This window comes from Amia ocellicauda, chromosome 13, assembly GCF_036373705.1.
Source record: "Amia ocellicauda isolate fAmiCal2 chromosome 13, fAmiCal2.hap1, whole genome shotgun sequence".
Classification (NCBI taxonomy): domain Eukaryota; kingdom Metazoa; phylum Chordata; class Actinopteri; order Amiiformes; family Amiidae; genus Amia; species Amia ocellicauda.
The window spans coordinates 3,139,785-3,163,998 of NC_089862.1; the positions used below are offsets into that span (position 1 = coordinate 3,139,785).

Genomic DNA, 24,214 nt, shown 5'->3' on the forward strand with positions numbered 1-24,214 from the left:
TCTTGAATGAGTGATTTATCAATCTGTTTTTACCATACAAAAGATTTTATGAATCTTAAATTACATCCTAAATCCAAAGCATTTAATTCATTTTATTTTAAATTTGAGTGGCTTATTTCACTCATATTCTTTACAAAAGGAAGGTTGAAAAATGCATTGTTTTGTATTCAAAGATTTGGTTGTTGAATGTTTAACAAAGGCAAAACCGAACTGCACATTCTAGTGCCCTTTAATGAACATTAAAATAAAAAAGAAACGAGAAACATTGGTCCATACATTTTCTTTTAATCTAGTTACCTTAATTAGCAGTTACTTTATTTCCAGCACAGATGCATTTTCAATGTCTAAAAGTACAGCTTATCTGGAGAAGTTCTCTGCTGAAGCGTATAGTCCATAAATATTTTACTCCATAAAATTAAGCAGAAACGGCATGGTTTGATCTTGTTACATACCGTTAGGACCATAAATGTTTGGACAGTGACAATTGTCACCATTTTGGCTCTACACCACAATAGATTTGAAAGGAAACAATCAAGATCTGCTTTAAGTGTAGACTTTCATATTTAATTTGAGGGTAGTTACATCCAAATTGGGTGAATGGTGTAGGAATTACACCCTTTTTTTTATATGGTCCCCACAATTTTAGGGGCTCAAAAGTAATTGGCCAAACTAACATAATCATGAATTCAATTATGAGTTTCAATGCTTGGTTGCAAATCCTTTGCAGTCAATGACTGCCTGAAGTCTGGAACCCATAGACATCACCAGATGCTGGGTTTCTTCCCTGTTGATGCTCTGCCAGGCTTGTACTGCAGCTGTCTTTATTTCCTGTTTTTTCTTGGTGTTTTGCCTTAGAAATCAAAACAAACCAATCAGAGAGAGAGCAAAAACATTTAGGTGTGGCCAAATCAACTATTTGGTATGTTTTTAAAAAGAAAGAATGCACTGGTGAGCTCAGGAACACCAAAAGGCCTGGGAGACCATGGAAAACAACTGTGGTAGAGGACAGTAGAATTCTTTCCCTGGTGAAGAAAAACCCCTTTACAACAGTTGGCCTGATCAAGAACACTTTCCAGGAGGTAGGCATATCTGTATCAAAGTCAACAATCAAGAGAAGAGTTCACCAGAGTAAATACCACAAGATGTAAACCATTGGTAAGCCCTAAAAACGGCAAGACCAGATTAGTTTGCCAAAAAACAGGTAAAGGTCCCTGTACAGTCTGTGAAGCATGGTGGAGGTAGTGTTATGGCATGGGCATGTATGGCTGCCAAGGGAACTGGTTCCCATGTTTTTATTGATGATGTGACTGCTGACAAAAGCAGCAGGATGAATTCTGAAGTGTTTAGGGCTACACCAATCAGCCATAACATGACAAGTGAAGTGAATAACACTGATAATCTTGTTATCATGGCACCTGTCGGTGGGATATATTAGGCAGCAAGTGAACATTTTGTCCTCATAGTTGATGTGTTAGAAGCAGGAAAAATGGGCAAGCGTAAGGATCTGAGCGACTTTGACAAGCGACAAATTGTGATGGCTAGACGACTTGGTCAGAGCATCTCCAAAACTGCAGCTCTTGTGGGGTGTTCCCGGTCTGCAGTAGTCAGTACCTATCAAAAGTGGTTCAAGGATGGAAAAGTGGTCATGGACGGCCAAGGCTCATTGATGCACATGGGGAGCAAAGGCTGGCTTGTGTGGTCCGATCCAACAGACGAGCTACTGTAGCTCAAATTGCTGAAAAAGTTAATGCTGGTCCTGATAGAAAGGTGTCGGAACACACAGTGCATCGCGGTTTGTTGCGTAAGGGGTTGCATGGCCACAGACCAGTCAGGGTGCCCATGCAGCCCCGTCTGCTGCCGAAAGCATCTACAATGGGCACGTGAGCATAAGAACTGGACCATGGAGCAATGGAGGAAGGTGGCCTAGGCTGATGAATCACAAGTTCAAGGTGTTGACTTGGCCTCCAAATTCACCAGCTCTCAATCCAATCGAGCATCTGTGGGATGTGCTGGACAAACAAGTCTGATCCATGGAGGCCTCACCTCACAACTTACAGGATTTAAAGGATCTGCTGCTAACATCTTGGTGCCAGATACCACAGCACACCTAGACACCTAGAGGTCTAGTGGAGTCCATGCCTCGATGGGTCAGGGCTGTTTTGGAGGCAAAAGGGGGACCTACACAATATTAGGCAGGTGGTCATAATGTTATGGCGGATCGGTGTATATTATCTGCTCAGATTCCCCCAAATGCTTCAAAACGCATGACCTGAAGCATACTGCGAAAGGAACACAATATTTTAAGGTGAAGTGAAATGTTCTGCAATGTCCAAGACAATCACCTGACCTGAATCCAATTGAACATGCATTTCACTTGCTGAAGGCAATACTGAAGGCAAAACACCCCAAGAACAAGTATGAACTAAAGGCAGCTGCAGTACAGGCCTGGCAGAGCATCACCAGGGAAGAAACCCAGCATCTGGGGAAGCCTATGGGTTCCAGACTTCAGGCAGTCATTGACTGCAAAGGATTTGCAACCACGTATTGAAACTCACAATTTAATTCATGATTATGGCTGTAATTCCTACACTGTTCACCCAATTTGGATGTATCTACTCTCAAAGATGAAAGTGTACACTTAAAGTACTTGATAGTTTCCTTTTAAATCCATTATGGTGCCGTACAGAGCCAACATTATGCCAATTGTAACAAGATTAGACCATACAATTTGTGCTTAATTTTAATGAGTAATCTAACAAAAATTATCCTCCTCCTCATGTTACCAAGATCAGCATAGGTGATAATTACACTTATTATAAGCAAAGCTCCCTTCTCAACATATCAGTCACTATATGGTCAAGTTTCATACAAGGTCCAGATTGGTTTACTTTTTTCAGAAGCAATTGTGCCGAGTAATCTGAATGAAGATAAATCTCTTAACACCTGGTGCCTCAGGCTGTTAACTGCATTTTCTCTTAAACGTCATATAAAAGATTTATGGTTATAGAAATATTTTACATTGTGATCATTAAAATTAGCTTGTAAAATCTGCTGCAAAAAAATAATTAATCCAAAACACTGTGTTCCTCAAGCTATAATGTCCCTACAGAAAGAAACAATTGTTGACCAAGTGCAAAAATTATCTGCCAGTGTTTTGTTAGTTCTAGTGACAAAGGAAAAATTGAATCTTTTCTCAGTTCCATTAAGCAAGGAATACATGTTTCACTGAAAATCATTTCTACAGGTGACTGCAGGTTTTTCAAATTACAGTTGTTTCATTTTTGCAATCACTTCTCTCAATGTATTTAATCTGAATATGCATCTGTTGCAGCATCTAAATCTAGACCATTACATGCAGCTTCTGTGCCAACTATCCATGTGTGCGTGTGCATGTATGCACCCTGGGATTGCGTGAGTAAAGTATGTGATCTCCAATTTAGATGATATGTTGCTGTGAGATGGTGGTTGATGATCAATGTGGTACATAAGTACTACTGGTGAGGTAAATATAAAACCCCATTATTCAGTTTCATGTGCGACACTCAATTTATATTTCCCACACCCTGACCTCTAACTGAATGATGTCTAAGAGTTTTAGTTAAACACCCAAGACTAATGTGGAAACGCTAGTTTAATGGCTACAGAACAGAAGTCGGCAGGTGAAATTAACAGAATTGCATCGTGTACTCCATTGAATGCAGTTTTCCTTCATTATGAATACTGCACCTGAACAGCTGCAACAAAATTTAACATTAAACTTTATTTTTTAATAGAGAATCCAGTCATTTCCATGCCATTTTAGAATAGAATTAAAATTGTCACCTTAACAAATAATTTGAACTTTTCAGCTTTTTTGTTTTTAACAGTTTTGTTACTTTATCAACTATCTTGCAATTTCAGTTCCATTCTAGTTTACTTATTCAGAAGCTATTTGATACATTAGAAGTCATAGTTAAAGATTCTTGTAATGGTTTCCAAAAATGTTCGAATTCCTGTAAAGCTAGGTGAAATATTTTCATAATTCAAACTATTAACCATTCAAAGTATACAATCCTATGCTCACAATAAACCACATTCTTCAGTACCCAACAATAATATCAGCCTAGCTTTTCAGAAGATTATTTTTCATTTTGAGTTTTAAATAATGCTTCTGCCTTTCATGTGTAAAATGCTGGTACTGATTCCACCAATATGTTTGTGGATTTAGGTTTTCTGATCAAAGAAGTCCTGTTGTAAGACAACATGTACATGTTTCTACTTTAATTTCAAATGGGATATTTAAATGTGGAACTTGATTTTGCTGCCCCACACCTGGAGGGATCAGAGGTTATTAAGCCCATGCCCAAAAGCTTTTGGATGTCTGCTTTATTGGATAAGCCTTTTATTTCATGTTACAATACAAGACTGAAACATCCACCCATGGACTAGGACACAGCCCTGCAGAGGCCTGGCAAGCCTCAGGTATTGTGGTGCCATACTACACCTACTGTCTTCTGGTGCAATCTACCTCATCTCCTATCTTGAGTAGACAATCATCCTGCCCTTACTTTAGGTGCAGAGTATCTTAATACTATATGAATATATAGCTTGAAAATTGTAAATTAAAATTTACATTATGATGTAAAATGTGAATTGCACCATTTTGATAATGTCCACCATGATGTTTGCATTGTAATGATGTGAATGTCTTACTATAAATAACCAAAAGAAGCAAAAAATATTAGAAATTATAATTGGTAGTAGTTTAGCATTTATTTATTTATTTATTTATTGTAAAGCATAAGTAACTAGGTAACGATTCAAGTATTTATGTAAGGAATTTATTTTAGATTTGGATTGTATTATTTGTTTTACACTTGTTGTGTAAGTATTTTTTAATGTCTGTTCTAATGTGACTATAAATACAAGTCTTGTGTTTGCAAAAAAAGTCTTCATGAGTAATGTTATTGAAGTTATTGAAATGTAAGGAGATGTAACACTAAATAAAGGTTATGTTAAAAATATAATGTGCTTTTATATTATATATGAAAATATAAACATACACATTAATGTATATTTTTTATGCTGCTATTTTGGAAAATTATACTTTTGTATATTTATGTTGCATCAATCATGTATATTTTATATCAGACTAGAAATAATTTTCAGATTTTCATATTTGATCAGTCTTGTAAAAATATATGGATGCACATTTTAATTAAAATATTGATATTAATTATTCATATTGTAATTCAAATACCATTCCTTGTAAATATGTTATATCTTTATTATCCTTTTCTCATTTCCAGGGGAACCTGAAATAACTGATTATATAAACACAAGTTTTGTATGGTCTAGAACATTTGTACATTAGAACACATGGGAGCCATACATGAAGGGGAGTGGTGTCCCTTGTCTGGTCATGGTAGAGTGGTTGTTTAGAGGAATGGGTTTTAGTCCTGGTCCTGGGGACAAACAATGCTGTTTCTTTTTATTATAGCTCACTCTAAATCCCACCATGTTTTTACAGTTTGAGACCACATTCAAAAAGGTTTTGAATCAATTAAGTTATGCCCTTTCAGTAAAGTGACCCCTGCTCCTTGAGGGTTAAATGGTATTAAAATATTTGTTCCAAATGCTCTCTAAATGATTAAACTTATTCAAAACACTTGTTAGTCAATAGTCATAATTACTTATTTCAGAATCTTTCTAAATTAGGGTTTTAAAGGGTGACCTAAAACACCTGCTGGATTGGTGCATCCAGGAACAGGGACCAGTTACTAGGAGGCAACATTATATTCTGGTTTTGAAATAAACTCTCAGCTGCTTGGTTAACTCCACTTAGTGGACAGGACCTTTGCTGTAGGAACTTGAGGGCAAATTGGACAAAATATACAAGTTACATTTCAAACCATTATAGCGCTAACACAAAACCCTTCGTTTTGGGGACAAAGGAATTACATTTTGTATATGAATAATAAATAGTACATTTTCATATTCGTTTGTTTTTTCTAAGACCAAGTATATTAAGCATCAAAAATAGAACAAGTTTACTATGCATCTTAATTTATGTATGTAGTTATAGTGGTAGCATTAGTTTTTTTCTTTTCTCCACAGTATGATGAAACATTTTGCAATACCAGCGCTGTCATATATTACGTCACTGTTGGGATGGGAATCCCCTCCAATCATGTGCAGGCTTGTATCACTCGCTGTTTAGGCATTTAGCAAACAGGAACTTCAAATAAAGTTAGTTCAGGATAGCTCTCGTTAACATGGCAGCCCCCATAAACCGATATTTCACAGCTCTTTTCAGGAGATGTATTAGAAATTCTAGTTTTCATTCGCGGCTTGTAGCTTCAAGGACACTCGGACACGAATCGGAGAATCGACCTGTGGAGGAACCAGCCACAAGATGTGTCTACAATGACTCCGAGCGCTTATTGCAGAGTTCAGGAAGCAGCTGGAACAATGGCTCAAAAAGGACGAATCTGTTCAGGACTGCCTGGGCTATTGGGCTGGGGATCGGCGGGGCTGCTCTTTTGTATGGAGAAGAGCTGACGGGATCTGGAAGGGCTGGTTCGGAAGTCGGCATTAGAGGCTCTATTATTGAAAACGTCCTGCCTACAGCTCGGTGTGCTACTCCATTTAAACCGGATAGTCCCCGGTACAAGTATAACTTCATAGCAGATGTTGTGGAAAAATCTGCACCTGCTGTTGTTTACATTGAGATTATGGGGAGGTACGATCGTTATTTAATAAAAATAATAATTTTAGCTTGTGTAGAAAGCGGTGCTTATAGGTAGGCCTTTGTAACTTTTTTGTTCCTCAAATCTCTACACATTGATACCAGGTCTTGCGTCTTTTCCTTTTCGGTTACTGCATTTTTCAGAGTTGTGAAAATCTAGATCAAACGTGTTTTAATGTTAATATGTAAAACACTAATGTCTCTTTAGTTTGGGTTTTATAATGGAGTGAATTGTTTCTTCTGTCTGTGAAGCGATGCACAGCCCCCCTACTGTATGTATGTATGTATGTATGTATGTATGGTATGTCCAATTTTGTTGTGTGATATTCTAATTATACTGTATAGAAATTAGTTTGACTCACTCTCCTGTAAAGCTCTTCACTGTTACATGACTTTTTTGTTGTATTCTTCCTTTTTTGATTATAAGGAAAGACAGAGTTACCAGGTCACTAATTGAATTATGTTATGTTTCTAATGAATTTGCTTTGACCTCACTGCATATATCACATTGCCACATTGTGCTTTTTGCAGTGTATTTCTGTTTGTAGTGTAGATTATATATTTTTAATAACCACTAAGGTTGTCTGCTAATCATTTTTATAATAATACTATGAAATATAGAAAAGAGCAGAGTTTTAATATGTATATTCAAGTGTATATGATTATTTTATCCTGTCACAACATGGCTGACGGTTATTGTAACAGAAAAACAGTCCTTCTAGAGTTTAAAATTCATACTGGGATGAAATGGAATCACACCTGTTTGTGTTTTCTGTTTTAGGCACCCGTTCTCAGGCAGAGAGGTTCCCATTTCCAATGGCTCAGGGTTTATCATCAGCCAGGATGGGATAATCGTAACAAATGCTCATGTGGTGGCCAACAAACGAGGGGTGAGAGTGAAGCTGGCCAATGGGGAGATGTACTATGCTGTTGTTCAGGATGTGGACCAAGTTGCAGACATTGCCACTATCAAAATCAACTCAAAGGTCAGTATTGTTGTAAAGCCTCTTCTGTTTAGTTAGCAGCTTACATTTAAAAAGGATGTCCATACAGTTCTTCTCATACTTAAAACCCTTACAACTATAATTGGCTTTTTTAATTGTTTTCTGCTCTCATCAGTTCTGTAAAATAGCTTTGTAATTTTATCAATGTAGTTAAATTAGATCTTGTTTGATGCGCTTTCACTTATAGAAATTGTCAAGATATAAAGGCTCCAACGGTGTGAAAGCACTGACCTGGGTCATCTTTCGAGTTAGAAGCACTGCTCAAGGTGGAGGGGTTTTCTGTGTACTTTCGCTGGAATGTATCAAAGACATTTGTCTATCAAAGCTGCCATTGGCCCCTGTGCCCGTCGCTCAAACAGGACCCTTCCACTTCCTGTTTGTATAAAAGGTGACGTCAGCACAGAGACTTTTTATCTTTTTGCCCTTTGCCTTGTTCGTCAAGACGTGTAAGAGGGCCCCTGTATTTGTGTAAAACCAGAAAACTGTGTTTTTTGACTGACTGGCAGTATACTGTGCTTTCCTTACACTGATTCGCTACAGTTGTGTTTGAGAGCTTTTTTAATTTATTTAAATTAGCCACGCTGGTTTCTTCTGCGCCTCGGTTCATTTTGGCTTTTCACATACGACTACTAGTAGATGATTATTATTATTATTAATAATAATAATAATAATAATAATAATAATAATGTTCAGGGTAGTTTGCCGTGTTGTTTTTTGTCCCCAGGACTTTTCCTCCACAGTAAGCGAGCACACAGTGGCAGTAATAGCCGAGGCTGGCCACCCGGCCTAAGCTTCCGTCTGTTGTAAAAGGGGCTCCTCCACCAGCTTCCGCCTGCACTACAGCCCGCGACTATGGCTTTAGGAGGTCTCGCTCTTCCAGTTTACTGGATTGAGCTCTGCTGTGCTCACTCATCCTTGTAGTGGTTCTGGTGTGTTAAGCCCTGCATTGGCTGGTGGTTTTTCTACCGTGGGCCCTCCGGATTCCGAACAGTGGGGCACCCAGTTTCCCCGGCACACGTGGTGCGACTAGGCCTGTACAGCCCGGGCGGCACTTGCAGTGTGCGGTGCTTTGTTCGGCACGCTTCGGTGGTGCTTGGTGTTAGTCCTCAGGACCTCCCGTGTTGTTGTAGTGGTTGTAGCGTTCCCTGGTTTTTCAACCCAGTGCTCCAGTGCAGTAACGTGTGGTCGTCGTGTAGTGCCGCTCCCCCACTGTGTTGTATTGTGTTGCTCGTGGAGACACGCTTACAGCGGCAAGTCCCGCTAGGCGCTCCACTGTCGTGAGAGCATCTCGGCTGCTGGTGTGCCTTCAGTACCCCCGCTGACCGTAGCACTCGCTGTGTGCTCACATCGCAGTTTGCGTAAGTGGTACTGACGGGATGGAGAGACCTCGTTCCTCCTCCCTCCCCCACTGCTGTGCTGCGTACGGCCACCGCATGTTACCCGCTTGGAACCTGTGCGGGCTCTCAGGTGCTATTTGGAGCGTACTAAGTATGTGTGCCTCTTGCACTGGATTGTGGACACCATTACCGTGGCCTATGAGATGCCTGGCCTGTAGACTGCTGTGAGTTGGGTCTTGCCGCGCACCTTTGTTCGGTTCTACAGGCTGGATGTGACGGGACCAGTTCCTTCTATTGGGAATCTGGTGTTGGCATCAGTTGAGCCTCAGTAGCCTATCAGGCACTGGCTCCTAGCTTTTCTATCCCTGTCTGCCCCTGTTGAGCGTGCTTGGAGAAGCAACGCAGAACCGTTTTCCCTTCCTACCCGGACTGTGACTTGTATATATTCATTCTGTAGGCGGGAGTGCATGTGTTTTTTTACACTTGTACGCTGTCATTATTATGCCTCGGTTCCACTGGCTTAAGCGTCTGTGCCGTGTCGTGCCGTGCCGTGCCATGCCATGCCGGACACGTCCCAGAGCTTTTTTTGTAAAACCAGGATGTTGTGAAGTCCATCCCCTCTTATGGGAGGAGCAGAGCGATTGTGGGTTTGGTTTGTGTTTCGTTTAAAAAACAAAGACAGAGAACAACACTACGAGTGATAGAGCCTGACGTGGAAAGGACTTTTGTGTCTATTTAATTTTTTCTGCTTTACATGATTGTAAACAGCATAATAAATGCACGTTTCTGTTAAGAGATATTAGGAAGAGATAACGTGTAGACATTATATTCAGACAAGCACGTTCCCATAAGAATACGTTTCCATGTGTAACAATAACAATACATATTTGCTCGAGTGCGTGTCGGAGATCACAGTCGGATGGGGCAAGAAGCAAACAGCAGAGATGCCACCTCCAAGCCCCCAAACTGGATACTCTCTCTACCATGGCTGTGTCTTGATATCTTGTCCATGAAAATCACAAACAGGAGTGGAGACAAGACCCACCCTTGGCGGAGTCCAACACCCACCTTGAAAGTTTTCGACTTAACACGGAGAATACGGACACAGCTCTTGCTTTGGGAATAAAAGGACTGGATGGCACGCATAAGCAGCCTCGGCACCCCATACTCCCTCAACGGGTTAGTCACGCCATCCCAACATTGTCTAGCGCTTTCAACATCTCCGGAAGAATCTCGTCTACCCCTGCAGCTTTACCGCCGCGGAGGCCCTCGACCGCAGCAGAAACCACAGCTACAGCGATAGATCCGATCCTGCCGGAGCTATCCAGCACTGCCTCCTGCAAGGAGGGCGTGTCCACCGGGTTGAGGAGTTCCTCAAAGTGTTCCTTCCATCTCTCTACGATCTCCCCAGTAGTGGACAGTGTTTCCTCACCCTTGCTGAGAACAGCTTGGGTGCTGTCCCGCAGTCCCAATCCAGTGGTTTGCCAGAACAACTTTGAAACCCTCCAATAGTCATTCTCTATGGCCTCTCCAAACTCCTCCCATACCCGAGCTTTCGCTTTGGTGACCTCTACTGCTGTGGCCCTCTTGGCCAACCGGTACCTCTCAATCGACTCCGGAGACCTATACGCGAGCATCACTCGGAAGGCCTTGACAGCTTCCCTGATCGCCAGTGTCCACCAGCGGGTCCTGGGGTTACCACCTTGACATGCACCAACCACCTTCATGCCACAGCTTGTTAAGGCCACCTCCACAATTGAGGTCTCGAACAAGGTCCATTCAGACTCGGGATACAGGAGAAATTTGTACGGAGGTGGGAGTTGAAATCTTTCCTCACAGTATCGTCAGCCAGACGTTCCCAGCAGACCCTCACTGCTCGTTTGCGTCTCCCAGGTCTATTTGTCCGGTGTCCCATTCGTCGGATCCAACTCACAACCAAGTGGTGATCAGTTGACAGCTCTGCCCCCTCCTTCACCCGACTGTCCAAAACATATGGCCTTAGGTCCGATGATACAACTATAAAGTCAATCATCGACCTTCGGCCCAAGGTGCTCTGGTACCACGTACACTTATGAGCATCCTTGTGCTCGAACATGGTGTTCGTTATGGACAATCCATGACTGGCACAGAAGTCCAATAACAACTCACCGCTCAGGTTCCACCCAATCACCCACCTCCAAGTATCTCCATTGTTCCCTACGTGAGCGTTGAAGTCCCCAAATAAGACTACAGAGTCAGTAGGCTGCACCCTATCGAGCACCATACCCACCTTCTCCAAGAAGGCTGAATATTCTTAACTGCTGTTCGGCACATACGCGCAGACAACAGTCAAAGTTTTCCTCTCCGAGACAGTCTCATCAAAGTGACCCTCTTGTCTACAGGGACAAACTCCAACTGTGTGGCACCCAGCCTGGGACTTTTGAGGATTCCCACACCCACCCGGGGGACGATCACGCAGGTCCATTCCAGAGTAGGAGAGAGACCACCCCCAATTGAGAAGTTTGGTTCCAGAGCCAATGCTATAAGTGGAGGTGAGACCAACTATATCTAGTCAATACCTTTCCACTTCCTCCACAAGCTCCGGCTCTTTCCCCACCAGTGACGTGACATTCCACGTCCCACAAGCCATCGTCTCCATCGCCAAGGTCCAGTCCGTCTAGGTCTATCCCTAACACTGCCAATCTGGTATCGCACCTGACCCCCACACTTCGCCTTGCAGGTGGTGGGCACACAAGGCAGCTTCTACGCAGACATTTTGGGCTGAGCCCGACTGGATTACGTAGGTCGCCCGGTCACCAGGCGCTCGCCGACGAACACCACCCCCAGGCCAGGCTCCAGGGGTGGGTCCCAGTATCCCTGTTCCGGGCGAGGTTCTCTCGGTCTTAGCAGTCACCATCATGGGGGTCTTTAGGTGGATTATTATCCTTCAGTTTATTTTTAACTAGTCAGGGCACTGCACCGGGTCCTGTGAAATCCAAGTTTTTAATACACTCGCATATTAACTGTAAGCAGTCATTGTTTCTTAACGTGGATTTCACTACATGCTGCTAAAAAACTGTAATTTCTTTGTGATCCCACACGGCACTTGAGATGATCTTCCGACATAATGTATCTGATCTCTTCCCTGTCTGTCTACAAGTCAAGCACACATCTCCGCTTCTGAAAGAGAAGTATTTCCTCAGTGGGGTGACGGACGCTTACGGCCACATCTGGCTAAACGTCCATAAAACACGGATGCGTCCAGATGCTTAGCCAGTGGAAACACCCATTTAAGTGTCCGGACGTGTCCGGCAGGGGAAACTGGGCACTATTGTAGTGGTTTTAGTAAATCCCAGGATACACCTGTGAAGAAGTAACAAGTTTATTACCAAAAACATAAATACAGGCTAACCCAGAGCTCTCCTCTCACGTGAAGTGAAGAAAAGAACTGAGGATGTGAGTTGGAGAAGCCTTTTGTATCTTCAGATAGACAATGGGTTACAGTCTTCTCTTTCGGAAGTGATTACATCTCATTAAAATACAGTTGTAGAAAATAGTTTATCACATGCATAATGATTAACACTGACCTAAGTTTGTTACTGTTGTTGAAGTGTTTGAGTTGATTGGTGATGGTCAGCATTCTTAGGCAGCAGATGTTTATCAAAGACATTGTTGTAAGTCCTTAACCAAATACCTGTGCCACAAGACACTCAACCTTTATACTGTTCAACTGTTTCAGCTGATTAAATATCCTAGAAGACAGTGGCTGAATGAAATCATGAGAAGACAATGCTTGATTGAAGTAACACCTCGGACAAAAATGCATTAAGATCTAATAAGTAGCCCCCAGAACAGATACAAACTAATGGTTGTTTTATAGACCAGACTGAATTAGCAACATGAAACCAATAATACATAGAGAATATAAAGGAAATAGTAAAAGTACATTTTCCCACTACACTAGCTGTGCTGGGGGCCGCTGCTGCTGTGTTCAGTGGGAGGCTTTGACTTTTTTTGTGCCCCGCTGTGTATATAGTTAATTTATTATTGACATCAGTTCAGCGTCTGTTGTCGCTAGCTGCTGGTTGGTGGTGTGTAACTTGCTCCTGAGTCCTGAATGTGGGTGCGTGAGCTGGCTCCTGCACCCCGCACTGTATATAGTTCATTAGAATAGACAGTTGAGCTTGTCCACTCCTTATTTACGTTGAGCTTGGACACAAGGCATTTTTTGCCCCGCTGTGTATATAGTTCCTTTGCCAGCAGTTTTGTGGCACTGCCCTAGCTATGCTAGCTGTGCTGGGGGCCGCTTCTGCTGTGTCCAGCCGAAGGCACTTTAGTTGGCTCTTGTTGCCCCGCTGTGTATATAGTTCTGTTATTATTCATTTGAATTATCCAGCAGTGGCTATCCACATTTAGCTGCACCTCAGTGTGGCCGTGCCGGGCCAGGGGGTTCCACTAGGGCTCAGCTGCACCTCCGTCTGTGCCCAAACTAGTTTCAGGTGGCACAGTTTCGCACATCGTATCGGCTGAGTCCCAAACTGGTCCGGGGCATGTACTATGATGTCGGAAAAAAAGCCAAAAGACTAAATTTGAGGTGGCCCAGGGCCGACCTAATAAATGTGAATTAGTGTGTAATTAGTTCTCATTAAGAAGTCAAAGCACTGCAAATTCGCTGCAACATATCGAAGACATTTGTCTATCAAAGCTGCCAGTGGCCCCTGTGCCCATCACTCAAACAGGACCCTTCCACTTCCCGTTTGTATAAAAGGTGACGTCTGCACAGAGACTTCCTCTTTTTGCCGGGTGACCTTGCAACCCTTGCCCAAGGGGAGGGGTTACAGTATAATCAAACCACCACAAGGGAGCAGGCAGCGAGCTGGTAAGAGAGCCTGCCTCGAGGCATACCTACTAGGAGCCGTACCAAATCTATGATAGAAGCCACAGGGGCCCCTTTGGGAAGCACATTTAGTAGGACATCTACATTTAAATCGCAAGAAATCGAATACATTAGTTATCAGTAGCCTACTGAGATTTATAATCTGAAATGTGTATTACATACAGTATAGGCTATATATTATAGTACGTCAAAAGTATTGTTGTCTTTGGTGCTCTCTGCTGCAGTTCGATATTTCCTATGCCATCCAAGGTCTGCTGCTCAGTATCTTCTGAAAACCAGAGGGAACCTGATGCATGTAAAAATTTGAATGCTAATATAAGCCACACCAGTGCTTAACACTATTATCTTATTTGCTCTAATGTATAGAACAAGCACATTTTGTGTGAAATTGTTAATATACCTTGGTCTTTGTTCTAATCTGTAGAACATGCATATTTTTATAATTTTCCTTTATTCTCCCTTATTCTAATGTATGTAATTTATTTTTTACAATGTTTGATTCGTGGTTGTTATTTATGATGAAAATTAATGTTAAGTTTATTATTTAAAAATGTAAAAGGCCTGCCTTCAGTGTATATTTGACACAGTTTCTCACAGACAGGGAGAGATTTGAGGGGTCAATGCTAGAAAGTGTCTGTTTTGCATGCTAACAAAGAAATATATATATATCGGTAGATATATCTGTAATCGGGAAATTTAGCTTCCCGATTATCGGTATCGGACCCAAAAAACCTGTATCGGTCGGGCTCTAGTTCTAATGTATGATTCGGATAAGTGAATAAGTTACCTGGTCCCGTTCACAATCTCACAATGCATTTTACACCTGATTATTGCATACTGTAAAGTTTCAGACTTCAATCATACTTAGAAGAAGAAATATCAATAGAAACTATACCAGCTACACACTTTATTTTCATTGACTGAGTAGTTTGAACTGTTTTCATTATAACTCATTACCTGTACTTATATATAATCTAAGATATGAGCATTTCCCCACAGAGCAGGATTTTAAATGCCACATTTTAAACCCAAAACCCTCTTATTTTTTAAAAGATTCTAACTATATATCCATAAACGACATTATAATACCTTACTAATATATTATTTTGCACTATAAACATAATACAATTGCATTTAAAACCATTTTTTGCTGTGCTGCCAAGAAACGGCAATCAGGAAGAAGGCATTGACATCACAAGTGGAACAAGATCCCATAAATAGGGTGATTTATTAAGGATACCATTTTTAAAAAGTAAAAAGGATTCTCTCCAATCATCCAATCATTCTGTGATTGGGGCTCACACTTCACCCCAACAGCTTTTCACATGCCCTGCAATGTGCAATGTGCAATGTGGTTTTACCAAAGAAATGCAGATTAAAAACTAGGTCAAACTCTGTACAAAATGAGCAGAAAAAAAATCTAAACACAAAACAAAAAGCCTGGAAAGAAGAGGGACAGACAGTGTCTTCACTGTGCCATTGCTGAGAAGCAGCCACGCAAAAAAAAAAACGTTGTATTTCTAACTAATTATTGATTAATTTTGCTTTAGTCTATTTAAATTAATTATGTTAGTCACCTTGGATACAGTGTAGTAGTAATAATAATGGTATTTTTATTATTATTCATAACTAGATGCATGCATGCATACATACCAATCGTTTTCAATGTCCCATCACTACAGTCTCATTCAACAGACTGGTTGCATAGCAAAAGCCTGTTGTTTATAAGCTACAATGTAAAAGTCAGTTTTTCTCTCTCTGTCCTTCTGTGCTCTATGCTCATGCATGTCTCCATCACAGATAGTTTCCCCATAAATTAATACTTAAAAATCGATTTTTGGAATTTGTGCATCAATTAATGTTAGAAGACCAAATCGCTATTCTTGCATTATTATTTTTTCACCCCTAATGGTTAGGGATTTGACGGAGCTGACAGAAACCCATATCTGTTGAATGTGCATTTTAAAGCATTTGCCATTTTTGAAAATCATGCTGTAAGCACTGGATACAAACAATTAATGAAAAGACATATTTGGTGATCCTGATCCTAACGCACTTAAGTACAATAGGGATGCCCTGATACATCGTTAAGCTATCGGTATTGGCCGATGCTGCTTTTGTTGTATCTAAATAAGCATCCCATTTGCTCTACTTGTGTGGCTTTAAACAAATATGAATGACATGCACAAACTGTAATACGGTAATTACGCGACAAGCTGCTTTGCCGTTAATATATGAAGTGAATCCCCATGTTACATAAAAATGTTGACTGTGTGGACCTGTCGGATCAGGACAGCAGAACGGCCATTTGTAGAGCATGTTCCACTGAAGTATCAATAGGAGGAAGCTTATGAAAGTATTTCAACAGATCAGTTTCAGTAGCAGTACTTATACTGGATAGGGTTGTGCGATATGACAATATATACACTCACCTAAAGGATTATTAGGAACACCATACTAATACTGTGTTTGACCCCCTTTCGCCTTCAGAACTGCCTTAATTCTACGTGGCATTGATTCAACAAGGTGCTGAAAGCATTCTTTAGAAATGTTGGCCCATATTGATAGGATAGCATCTTGCAGTTGATGGAGATTTGTGGGATGCACATCCAGGGCACGAAGCTCCCGTTCCACCACATCCCAAAGATGCTCTATTGGGTTGAGATCTGGTGACTGTGGGGGCCAGTTTAGTACAGTGAACTCATTGTCATGTTCAAGAAACCAATTTGAAATGATTCGACCTTTGTGACATGGTGCATTATCCTGCTGGAAGTAGCCATCAGAGGATGGGTACATGGTGGTCATAAAGGGATGGACATGGTCAGAAACAATGCTCAGGTAGGCCGTGGCATTTAAACGATGCCCAATTGGCACTAAGGGGCCTAAAGTGTGCCAAGAAAACATCCCCCACACCATTAGACCACCACCACCAGCCTGCACAGTGGTAACAAGGCATGATGGATCCATGTTCTCATTCTGTTTACGCCAAATTCTGACTCTACCATCTGAATGTCTCAACAGAAATCGAGACTCATCAGACCAGGCAACATTTTTCCAGTCTTCAACTGTCCAATTTTGGTGAGCTTGTGCAAATTGTAGCCTCTTTTTCCTATTTGTAGTGGAGATGAGTGGTACCCGGTGGGGTCTTCTGCTGTTGTAGCCCATCCGCCTCAAGGTTGTACGTGTTGTGGCTTCACAAATGCTTTGCTGCATACCTCGGTTGTAACGAGTGGTTATTTCAGTCAAAGTTGCTCTTCTATCAGCTTGAATCAGTCGGCCCATTCTCCTCTGACCTCTAGCATCAACAAGGCATTTTCGCCCACAGGACTGCCGCATACTGGATGTTTTTCCCTTTTCACACCATTCTTTGTAAACCCTAGAAATGGTTGTGCGTGAAAATCCCAGTAACTGAGCAGATTGTGAAATACTCAGACCGGCCCGTCTGGCACCAACAACCATGCCACGCTCAAAATTGCTTAAATCACCTTTCTTTCCCATTCAGACATTCAGTTTGGATTTCAGGAGATTGTCTTGACCAGGACCACACCCCTAAATGCAGTGAAGCAACTGCCATGTGATTGGTTGGTTAGATAATTGCATTAATGAGAAATTGAACAGGTGTTCCTAATAATCCTTTAGGTGAGTGTATATCGTATGACAATCAAAAAACTTCTGTCGTTTCATATTATGCTATATTGTTTAAATCGTAGTGTCGCAAATTACAATCTTTAAGGCAGTATTTTACGTCATTAGGATACTGCGTTCTTCCCGGTTCTTCCACACGTGCTGGATGCAGGTTGAAATGTGCATCAGAAACGCAGACAGACATGGAGAACAGTGAACTGACACAGAATAACCAACATAACCAAAAGATACTTTAATGCACAAGCGCACACGTTGTGCCCCGCTCTCGTCGTCGGGCTAAACTCGATCTGCAAGCACCCCGCACCCCCGCTAATTTAGATTGATATCATTTGTTTAAAATTAATAATAACGTTTGTTTGCATTTTAATAAATTGGAAAGCAATGCAAACACATGCAGAAAGTATCATTTTCTTTTTATTAAGATGGTGAAGTGGTTCAACAGTTGTATTATTATTATTATTATTATTATTATTAATAATAATAATTTCGTATTAACAACGTGCTGTACCGGTAAGCAGAATCGAAACGAGACAGTCAGTCAAGAAATGTACCGATCTAGCAGGTGTAAAATGCGCCACTATAAACCCGGATGTGGTAAATCTTCCTGAATCTATACCTTTAACAGCGCATGTGTTGCGTGATTACTATTACTTGTTATTGTTGTTATGTGACAGAAAATCATAATGTGTATATTTATATATGTACTCTGAGGAAGATAAGTCGAAACGCGTAAGCATTATAATGTTAACTTTTTCTCTAATTTTTGAGACATCGGTGAATATGGACTGTTTTTTAGACGGGAGCTGCTGTCCATCCTTCCTTGACCGGATAATTGTTCTATATAAAATCCCTTGGGATAAGGCACCCCGCATTTAAGATTTACTAAAACTATTGTAACGCCAGCTATTTTTAAACTTATGTGTGTGTATATATGTGTGTTTGTGTGTGTGTGTGTGTGTGTGTGTGTGTGTGTGTGTGTGTGTGTGTGTGTGTGTATATGTAAATCTCTCTCTCTCTCTACACTCACCTAAAGGATTATTAGGAACACCTGTTCAATTTCTCATTAATGCAATTATCTAACCAACCAATCACATGGCAGTTGCTTCAATGCATTTAGTGGTGTGGTCCTGGTCAAGACAATCTCCTGAACTCCAAACTGAATGTCTGAATGGGAAAGAAAGGTGATTTAAGCAATTTTGAGCGTGGCATCGTTGTTGGTGCCAGACGGGCCGGTCTGAGTATTTCACAATCTGCTCAGTTACTGGGATTTTCACGCACAAACATTTCTAGGGTTTATAAAGAATGGTGTGAAAAGGGAAAAACATCCAGTATGCGGCAGTCCTGTGGGCGAAAATGCCTTGTTGATGCTAGAGGTCAGAGGAGAATGGGCCGACTGATTCAAGCTGATAGAAGAGCAACTTTGACTGAAATAACCACTCGTTACAACCGAGGTATGCAGCAAAGCATTTGTGAAGCCACAACACGTACAACCTTGAGGCGGATGGGCTACAACAGCAGAAGACCCCACCGGGTACCACTCATCTCCACTACAAATAGGAAAAAGAGGCTACAATTTGCACAAGCTCACCAAAATTGGACAGTTGAAGACTGGAAAAATGTTGCCTGGTCTGATGAGTCTCGATTTCTGTTGAGACATTCAGATGGTAGAGTCAGAATTTGGCGTAAACAGAATGAGAACATGGATCCATCATGCCTTGTTACCACTGTGCAGGCTGGTGGTGGTGGTCTAATGGTGTGGGGGATGTTTTCTTGGCACACTTTAGGCCCCTTAGTGCCAATTGGGCATCGTTTAAATGCCACGGCCTACCTGAGCATTGTTTCTGACCATGTCCATCCCTTTATGACCACCATGTACCCATCCTCTGATGGCTACTTCCAGCAGGATAATGCACCATGTCACAAAGGTCGAATCATTTCAAATTGGTTTCTTGAACATGACAATGAGTTCACTGTACTAAACTGGCACCAGATCACCAGATCACCAGATCTCAACCCAATAGAGCATCTTTGGGATGTGGTGGAACGGGAGCTTCGTGCCCTGGATGTGCATCCCACAAATCTCCATCAACTGCAAGATGCTATCCTATCAATATGGGCCAACATTTCTAAAGAATGCTTTCAGCACCTTGTTGAATCAATGCCACATAGAATTAAGGCAGTTCTGAAGGCGAAAGGGGGTCAAACACAGTATTAGTGTGGTGTTCCTAATAATCCTTTAGGTGAGTGTGTGTGTGTGTGTGTGTGTGTGTATATATATATATATATAAATATATATATATATATATATCATAACAACATAACACACGTAATAGTAATCACACAACACTTGCCCTGTAATGTGTTGCATTCTGCATATATTTACCATGACAGCCTGCATGTAGTATTTGTTAGTTTTGCTTATTGAAGGATTAACAAAATACTTGTAGTTTGAATGTCTTTGGTCTTATTTTGTGGTTTGATTGGATAAAAACAAGAAATATTTAAATATATATCGTATATCTCCCAAACTTCTAAAAATATCGAGATATTATTTTTAAGTCATATCGCCCAGCCGTAATACTGGATAATATTGATGTTATTTTAATATGTATACAGTTAGTTCCATAAATATTTGGACAGTGACACAATTGTCATAATTTTGTCTCTGTATGCCACCACAGTGGATTTGAAAGGAAAAAATCAAGATGTGCTGTAAGTGTAATTGGACAATTGGCTGCTCAGCTGTCTCAGCTGTTCCATGGCCAGGTGTGTGTTATTCCCTCATTAGTTCAATTACAGGTAAGCAGATAAACGGTCTAGATTTGATTTCAAGTGTGGCATTTGCCTTTGCAATCTGTTGCTGTTAACCCTCAATATGAAGTCCAAAGAGCTGCCACTGCAAGTGAAGCAAGCCATCATTATGCTGAGAAATCAAAACAAACCGATCGGAGAGATAGCAAAAACATTAGGTGTGGCCATATCAAGTATTTGGTACATTCTTAAAAAGAAAGAATGCACTAGTGAGCTCAGGAACACCAGGCCCGGAAGACCACGGAAAACAACTGTGGTGGATGACGGAAGAATTCTTTCCCTGGTGAAGAAAAACCCCTTTACAACAGTTGGCCAGATCAACAACACCCTCTAGGAGGTAGTCGTATTTGTGTCAAAGTCACCAATCAAGAGAAGACGTCACCAGAGTAAATACAGAGGGTTTACCACAAGATGTAAACCATTGGTAAGCCCCAAAAACAGGAAGACCAGATTAGATTTTGCCAAAAAACGTATAAAGAACCCTGTACAGTCTATGAAGCATGGTGGAGGTAGTGTTAATGCATGGGCATGTATGACTGCCAAGGGAACTGGTTCCCTTGTATTTATTGATGATGTGACTGCTGACAAAAGCAGCAGGATGAATTCTGAAGTGTTTAGGGCTATATTATCTGATATATATTATCAGATTCAGCCAAATGCTTGAAAACTCATTGGACAGTGCTTCACAGTGCAGATAGACAATGACCCAAAGCATACTGCGAAAGCAACCCAATGCGGTGAAGAAGTGAAATATTCTGCAATTGCCAAGTCAATCACCTGACCTGAATCTAATTGAGCAGGCAAAACACCCCAAGAACAAGCAGGAACTAAAGACAGCTGCAGTACAGGCCTGGCAGAGCATCACCAGGGAAGAAACCCAGCATCTGGTGATGTCTATGGGTTCCAGACTTCAGGCAGTCATTGACTGCAAAGGGTTTGCAACCAAGTATTGAAATTCACAATTTAATTCATAATTATGTTAGTTTGGCCAAATATGTTTGAGACCCTAAAATTGGGGAGACCACATATAAAAATGGTTATAATTCTTACACCGTTCACCCAATTTGGATGTATCAAATTAAATCTGAAAGTCTACACTTAAAGCACATCTTGATCATTTCTTTTCAAATCCATTGTGGTGGCTTACAGAACCAAAATGAGGACAGTTGTGTCACTGTCCAAATATTTATGGACTTAACAGTAAGTAGTATTGGTATAATTATTTCTTGTTCAGTCGTGCAGTGCACTGTTATGTTTATGTGTGAACCACGTAGGAATTTAAGGGTTTCTGGTGATTTCTGGTGAGATGTCTTTTTTTAATTTTTTTATTTTTTTTTAATTTACTATAAGGGTCCATTTGACCAGTTTTGGTGCTTGTACTAAGTAGCTTAATTTTAAGCCCACGCCTGAACCCCTGAAGTTTTAGACATCATTATGATTCTAAATAAAATATAAAAAAAAAAAAAAAAAAAATACTAACTAGTATGGAAGCGCGTTAGGTTGTTGTTGTTGTGTTTTTTTTTTTTTTCTTTAATGAGGGGGGGCGTGCAGAGGGAAAAGTGTCAGAAGTAACTTCTGAGAAAACAGTCAGAATTTCTGAGATGAAAGTCATAATTTGACATGACGAGGTACCGCAGTATCTTAGCTTGACATTTGATATTCATTTAATATTCAACAAGCGCTACCCGACATGAATGAAAAGAGCTTTATCTCCCCAACCGCAAGAGCTAACGTTTTTAAACCAACTTTCACGTAAAGACCAATTGTGAATTGTTTCATGGCCTTTGTTTTACTTGTGAATCATAAGAATATTTTTTGAAATATCACTTAGACTGGCACGCATTAAATGGCTTTATGTCCCCCAACAGTACAGTGTTTGAACCAACTATAAAGCTAAGCATTCCAATTGTGAAGTGTTTCACTAGCTTTTATTTACATGTGAAGTACTATGTTAGACATTATCTTAATTTGTGGAATACAGACACACAAACATATGTATATAATATAGCCTATATTATACACACATATATACAAATACATGTATGTATGCATCTATAGGCTATACATACATACATGCATACATAAACATTTGGGCTATCTATTTATGTATACATGTATATGCAATGTTATTCTTCACAAGTAAAACAAAGGCAGTGAAACAAGTCAAAATTGAAATTTGGTTTGAAAATGCTAGCTGTCATGTTCGGGGAGATAAAGCTCTTTTCATTTATGTCGGGTAGTGCCTGTCGAATATCAAATTAATATCAAACGTCAAGCTAACTTTACAGCGGAACCTCATCATGTAAAATTCTGACTTTTTTTTCTCAGAAGTTAATTCTGACCTTTTAATCTCAGAAATTCTGACTTTTCTCAGAATATTACCCCCACACGTGCCCCCTCGTTAAAGAACAAGAAAAAAAAAAACACTCCCTGTGTGGTCCTAATGCGCTTCTGTAAACTAGACCTGTATGCTAGCAATTTTTTTTTTCATTTTTGTCTGTTTGCACTTTGAGAGGCACAATATAGCCTAGTCAATATTTTTGAAAAATACCAAGAACGCTCCAGTAATGCACGAAGAGGGTGTGATGTTATACATTTAAGATGACATCATGGCTTCTGACAGCAAAAGCAACCATTCACTAGATCTAAAGCAAAAAGTTTAAATCACACAACAAATATCCTGTATGATTTGATACCTATGGTGTGTTGCATGTATGTCAAAATATAAAACTTAACATGCCGTTTAGTTTACTATTTTTTCAGTTTTTTTTTAAATGTACATAGTTTAATGTCTAAATGTACTCTGAAATTAAAGCATAGAAGAAATTAAACAATTGGAGATAAAAAAAAAAAAATTAACCCCTTAAGATGACAAACCCCTCTGTTACCCTTAAAAAGGCACCAAATCTGTGTGCTTCTATTTAATCCCATGTGTACTCTTCACTGTTGTTTGCCAAGTGTTTGGTATCCCATGAAAGCTGAGACTCGCAGCTTTCTGACGATGTCAAGCATTCTCTGATTTAAAAAATTGCCAAATAATGCTTAAGAGGGTGTCGTAACACAGTATATAACTCTGAAATGTACATTATTTTTCAGTTTTGGTAATCTAAACCTTTTTTCAACCTCTGGCAGTTTACCGCTTACCTTTGTACCATTTCAGGTTATTCACTGGACTTAAATTTCAATATAAACTTTAAAATGGGGGTGTCCTAATACTTTTGACCATAATTGTAGGTTACTCCTAGTCTTAGCCATTCACTTTATCAAACATAACCAGTTACACAAAGGAAATGAGGAGAAAAAACAAAAATTCACAGATTGATTTAAATGCTACGATTGCGTTTCTTTTATTAGGTGAATTCTGTGTGAATTATGATTTAAAATTATGAAATGATGACCTTATAATAAAATGTGGAATGTATTGAGCAAACTGCCTTCATGCATGTGCATGGTGCAATAGGTAGACAACAATATTTTGGTTCAAATTCACCAAAAAAAAAATAGTTTAGTATTCGATGGAGTTTTTATTTGGTACAAATGTATGAAGTTTGACATCAATGAATGAGGATTTGAACTTCATCACAGCCTTAGTTTGTGTACAGGTGGAGGTGCACCAGAGCAACAGTGGAAATGCTTGGACTCAAACAGACAGGCAGAGGTGAACCTAAACCTGGTCAATGGAAACTGGGCATTTGTTTCAGACATAACAGATGTATACAGATGTATACAGTCTTGAAATATGTAATTTATTTCATTAGGCATTGTAAGCATCTCTCCAGAATTTAACTTAATCTTATGCATCATGTGATCCTTT

At 40.3% G+C, this 24,214-nt stretch overlaps 1 protein-coding gene across 1 annotated transcript in view; it reads left to right on the plus strand.

Annotated features, from left to right (window-relative positions):
* The first annotated feature begins 6,171 nt into the window (after positions 1-6,171).
* The window catches only part of LOC136766314 (serine protease HTRA2, mitochondrial), a 33,431-nt gene continuing 15,388 nt past the window's right edge, over positions 6,172-24,214 (plus strand). The window contains exons 1-2 of the mRNA XM_066719713.1: positions 6,172-6,721; positions 7,509-7,713. Coding sequence (XP_066575810.1) covers positions 6,255-6,721; positions 7,509-7,713 — 672 coding nt within the window. The 5' untranslated portion in view covers positions 6,172-6,254. The remainder of the gene's footprint in view (positions 6,722-7,508; positions 7,714-24,214) is intronic.